Source organism: Centruroides sculpturatus, unplaced genomic scaffold (assembly GCF_000671375.1).
Source record: "Centruroides sculpturatus isolate CEXI.00-Female unplaced genomic scaffold, Cexi_2.0 scaffold13, whole genome shotgun sequence".
NCBI classification, from domain to species: domain Eukaryota; kingdom Metazoa; phylum Arthropoda; class Arachnida; order Scorpiones; family Buthidae; genus Centruroides; species Centruroides sculpturatus.
In genome coordinates, this window is record NW_019384405.1 from 1,685,672 (window position 1) to 1,691,075 (window position 5,404).

At 34.1% G+C, this 5,404-nt stretch overlaps 1 protein-coding gene and 1 pseudogene across 1 annotated transcript; one reads left to right on the top strand and one right to left on the bottom strand.

The window, feature by feature from the left end:
• Positions 1-1,290: 1,290 nt before the first annotated feature.
• On the bottom strand, positions 1,291-2,587 carry LOC111618841 (annotated as a pseudogene).
• Positions 2,588-2,941: 354 nt separating this feature from the next.
• Positions 2,942-4,297, top strand: LOC111618842 (casein kinase I-like). The gene has a single exon (XM_023360446.1). It carries the CDS (start codon positions 3,206-3,208, stop codon positions 4,094-4,096), a length of 891 nt encoding a protein of 296 aa, XP_023216214.1. The 5' UTR covers positions 2,942-3,205; the 3' UTR covers positions 4,097-4,297.
• The last annotated feature ends 1,107 nt before the right edge of the window (positions 4,298-5,404 follow it).

The following is a 5,404-nucleotide window of genomic DNA, read 5'->3' on the forward strand; positions in this document are numbered from 1 at the left end:
GTCTGTTAGCGTTGGTCAGTAGTATTCCAAATTCAATACGAACGTTTGTTTCTTGAAAATTTGATCACGATTTAAATACAGTATTTACTTTTAATATTGCCGATATGTCATCGAAAAGAAAACGTGTTGTATTATCATTAAAAGACAAATTAAAGTATTTATTTCGATTATCCGGATTTTTCCTTATCCGGACTATATTCATCCCCAATTAGTCCGGATAATCGAGGTTCTACTGTATATACAATTTGATTAACATTATTACTAATCTAATTGTATTTCGTTATTTATTAATAGCATATTAGACAATTTTATCTTACAAAACGTTTCATTTGAAAACAGTGTACAATGTGAAATAATAAATATATTTCTTGAATTAATGCTTAAATTTTTCCGAGTAAAAGCAAACTGCTCACCGCAGCCGCCGTTTTAAATCTAAAAGATTCGAATTCGATCATCGAACGATGTGTCGAGATGTCTTCTGGGACCGATTGTTCAAGTTATATTAAATAAATTCTTACATCTCGGATCAATACGGACTAAGAATTACCTAAAAAATCTTCAATCTTCTCTGTAAAAGTCTTTAAACCGCAAAAAAACAGCACGCAATCGAAGAGCGAAAGAAAAACACGTCCGATTACAATGAGAAACACAATCGAACTGCGATTCGTCACGTGTGACGTATTTCGAACAAACGTTAAAAAACGCGTCAACAATGCTCGAATTACGTAAAAATTAGAATTTTTTTTAAAAAAAAATCAATTTTTAAAATTTTTTAAATTAATTAATTTATAATTATTTTTCTTTTTTAAATTTGATAAATAAATTATCTTCTGCATTTACATGGCGCAGAATGTCGACCGTGGAGAAGTAAAAGACGATCTTTTTAAATTCTTACGCTTGACCATCTCCGAAATTCGTTCGAATAAATATCTTTTTCGTCCATTTTCGACCATGGCATAAAATAAATCAAATTCTTAGGATTTCGCTTTGCGGAAAAATTCCTCGGTCGCCGTCGGGGTTGCGGGTTTCGCCTATTAATGTAACATGAAACTGGATAAAGTTAATATTAAAAATACCGAAAAACCTTTATAATACGGCCGAACGAAAATTAAGTCTCGACACAGAGGATAAACAGACTGAGCTAGAGGGAAACGACCATTCTTTCTGCTTGAATTTCTGACTTTTTAAAGGATCTCGCCCCTAAATTTTAATGTTATAGCTTAATCAACTTGACCCGTCCGCGAGTGTTGATCCAACTTTGAAACTTTCGCTCGTACCTCTCGTGCCATGATATTTTATTTCCTGAAGGCTGAGAATTTTTTTTTTACTTACAACACGACAATTTTGCTTTGGGAGGAATGCTACATTTATTTCCAAATGTTGTCGTTGTCGTCCGTCCGCGTGTCTTAACCTCGAGAACGGAATTATATGAAATCAGAGACCAGATGTGAGAAACTTTAGAGACAGGAGGCCCCAATTAACTATATATGATCTTCCGATCCAAACCGAAAGTCTCGTTTTTTTTTTCAATTCAAAACTTCAGTTAACAGATGACTATTGTTAACGGCAAAGTGTGATGTACAGGTGATGTACAGGGGCAAGCCAATACTAGCTTGAGATATTTTGAATTAAACGATTTCAAAATATGATTAACAAGTTTTGTCGTAGCATCTGTCGATCCACTCATGACCAGAATATTATCTTTATAGTAAACAACAACAGTTATACGTTCCTGATGAGGGCTCTCGGTAGCAGCATTAACTACCGAAGCACCCCTCAAGTTCCTAATCGAAATTTTTCCATATTCATAACCGGCAACTGCTCTGTTTCCATCTACTAATATTATTCCGCATTCGTTACTGGTACCGTGACTGGGGAAAGTTTTACACTCTCCGGACGGTATGCGCCACATCCACATTTTACCTTCGCCGGTTCCGGCTAACAGTACGTTAGCGCAAGGATGCCACTGCAGCCACCGTAACTCCGACAACTCGAAATCCCATACTTTCTCGCCGTTCTCGGTTTTCCAAACTTTAACCATTCCCGACATGTCTCCGGTTGCAACGAGAGTGCCGTCGTGATTGAAACCCGTAGCAATAACGGAATCATTGTGACCGGAGCATTCAAACTGCACATCGCCAGTTACGTAATTCCAGACATATCCTTTATCATCCTCTCCTCCGGTGACACAATTCCTGCCATTATTTGGATGGAAGGCGCCACAAAAAACAGCTTGTGAATGTTTAAGGATTACTCCAGGAACTGTTACGACAGCAGCAGCAGAAGCAGCAGCAGGTGACGTCGATGCATCCCCGTCATTTGATTGGCCAGGCTGTTGATCGTCATCCGAATCTACATCTAAAATTTCTATATCTTCATCATCTGATATGAAGATGATGTCGTCATAATCATCACTATTCATATTGGGCGGCGATGGAGTATCGTTATGCATATTTACGTTTATACGACCGTCAATTAATTGAAAATATATAAATGAAGAATTAAAAATATAATAATTTCTCTTTTATATAATTAACTACTATAATTTACAACTCCACGCTTCTAACATTTGCTCACCTTCGCAATTGCCGTTATCTTCCGCTAGAATCGCTAAAATCGGTTGTCTTCATCTTATGAATCAGAACTTCCTTTTACCGAAAAAAAAAATAATAATAATAATAATTTTTGTAAAAGTGCAAAAAGTCTTTATTAAAATATTTTTTAATTTACAAAAAATAAATGAATTTATTATTATATTAATATAGCGATAATCTGTGATTTAAAAAATACTTATATTTTTAAATTCCTTCCACCCAGTGTGCTCTAAGAGGCGGCAGGAGGATCGGCAGTTCTGCAGTTTAAGGGGTACGGTCGTTTGAAATGTTTTCTTTCATAAAATTAATAATTTCTAAACTAATGTGACTCCAACTTTTTCAAACACGTATAATTTTTTGGAATAATCCATATAAAATATGCTATAAATAAAAAATTGTAGGAATACTTACCGAGTACGTACCAATCGGAGACCGCTTACTTAAGCTTGTTTTCGTCGCGGAGTGGCACATCGGACGGCGTACGCGTACGAAGGAAGAAAACCTTTCAAACAGCCCTACCCACCTAAACTGCACGTGGTTGTTCTAATGTGGCAGAAGTTACTGTAAGGTTATAAAAAGTTAGTAGAACGCTAGTTATACGTTATAAGGAAATGGCTAGCTCCAGTAGTTCATCCATAAACGATTTTATCGTCGGTGGAAAGTATAAATTCATACGTAAGATAGGAAGTGGTTCGTTCGGAGAAATTTATCTTGGCGTCGACATGACAAATGGAGAACGGGTTGCTATAAAATTGGAGTCAACGAAAGCAAAGTATCAACAACTACTCTACGAAAGTAATTTATACAAAATTATTCGAGGTGATGATGGTATACCTCGTATACGTTGGTATGGACAAGAAAGTAATTGTAATGTTTTAGTAATGGATTGTCTTAGAACAAGTTTAGAAAATCTTTTTACATTATGTTCCCGACATTTTACTATGAAAACTGTTTTAATGCTAGCTGATCAGATGATTGAACGAATGGAATATGTTCACAATAACAATTTGATTCATCGAGATATTAAACCAGATAATTTTCTTATGGGAATTGGAATACATCGCAATAAGCTTTATCTCATAGACTTTGGTTTAGCAAAACAATATATTCGCAGAGGACGACATATACCTTATCGTGAGAATAAACATGTGATTGGTACTGTCAGATATGTTAGCATTAACACCCATTTGGGTATTGAACAAAGTCGTAGAGCCGATATGGAGTCGATAGGATATGTGTTAATGTATTTTAATCGTGGAAGTCTACCGTGGCAAGGTTTGGAAGCAGCAACCAAAATACAGAAATATGAAAAAGTAAGTGAAAAAAAACTATCGATACCAGTAGAAGTTCTTTGTGAGGGATTTCCAGCCGAATTTGCAACGTACTTGAATTACTGTAGAGGTCTCCGCTTTGATGAAACACCAAATTATACGTATCTGAGGCAATTATTTAACAATTTATTTCGTACACTTAATTATCAATACGACTACATATTTGACTGAGATAAGACTAAGCAAAAACAGAATGCCGAGAAAAAAAGCAAAAAGAGAAGGCCGTCAGAAGTAGAAAATTGGTGTTTTTTTGGTGACTCATACTGAATGGGTTCCGTTTTATTTTTATGTAAAAACAGTTTTGTCAATGGAGATGTAACAACATTATAAAAAATTCTGTAACTGGTAATGCATTTTCAATTGTTTTTAATGTTCCGATAGCAGATACAATGTTATTTTTATATCTTATTCGTACCGTTTAATGTGTTAATTGATTTTATATACCTTTTAAACTGTAAGTGTTCAAATTAAACTTTTAACATCTAATAACTCTTAACTTTTGTACTGTTTTATAATTACATCGAAATATGAATTTTTCATTCCAATATATTTTACAGATGTTATAGTATTGTTAATGTTTATTATTGAAACTAGCCAACATATATTTTATATAATTTTCTCAGTCGTTAATATAATCTAATGGAAAAAAAACACAGAAGATTTTTAAAAGGTCTAGTGCAGTGGTGAGGAACCTATGACTTGCGGGTCAGACACCAACCCAAGAAGACTTTTTAAATGACCCACGCGTTGATTTTTATAAACTTATTTTCGTTTCATTGTAAAACGGGGAGATGTACAGTACCAGTGCTGAACTAAATGGTAGCCTTCTCGTACGCGTCTAGAAATTTTTTTATTATTAAAGTTTCTCATTTACATACGTCNAGAAGACTTTTTAAATGACCCACGCGTTGATTTTTATAAACTTATTTTCGTTTCATTGTAAAACGGGGAGATGTACAGTACCAGTGCTGAACTAAATGGTAGCCTTCTCGTACGCGTCTAGAAATTTTTTTATTATTATTAAAGTTTCTCATTTACATACGTATAAATATCAAGTACGTTAATAAGAAATTTCTTCTCAAATTATTGTATTAAATATAAATATTTTTAGTTGTAGCCCTGTCGGCGGTTAAAAAAATAAAAAAAACGATACAAGTTTCAGACCATATCAAACAGAATGGCTTGATAAATATGATGTGATTGAAAAGAATAAAACGATTTTGTGTGTAATTTGTAACGAAAAAGTGACTTCACGTACAGTACATACAATGTAAAAAGACATTTTGAAAAGTTGTATTTTAACTGCAGAGCTTTTCTTACTGTATTATTTTGCCATTTTATTCCTCGTGTTGACACGTTTCCAAGGGCTATTATTTGATCAGAATTGAAAATTTTATGTTTGTATTCTGTGTGTTGACTCTAGACTCTAATTTTTTTATCTCTTCATAGAGATCCTTCTTACTTTTCTGCACTCTTTTA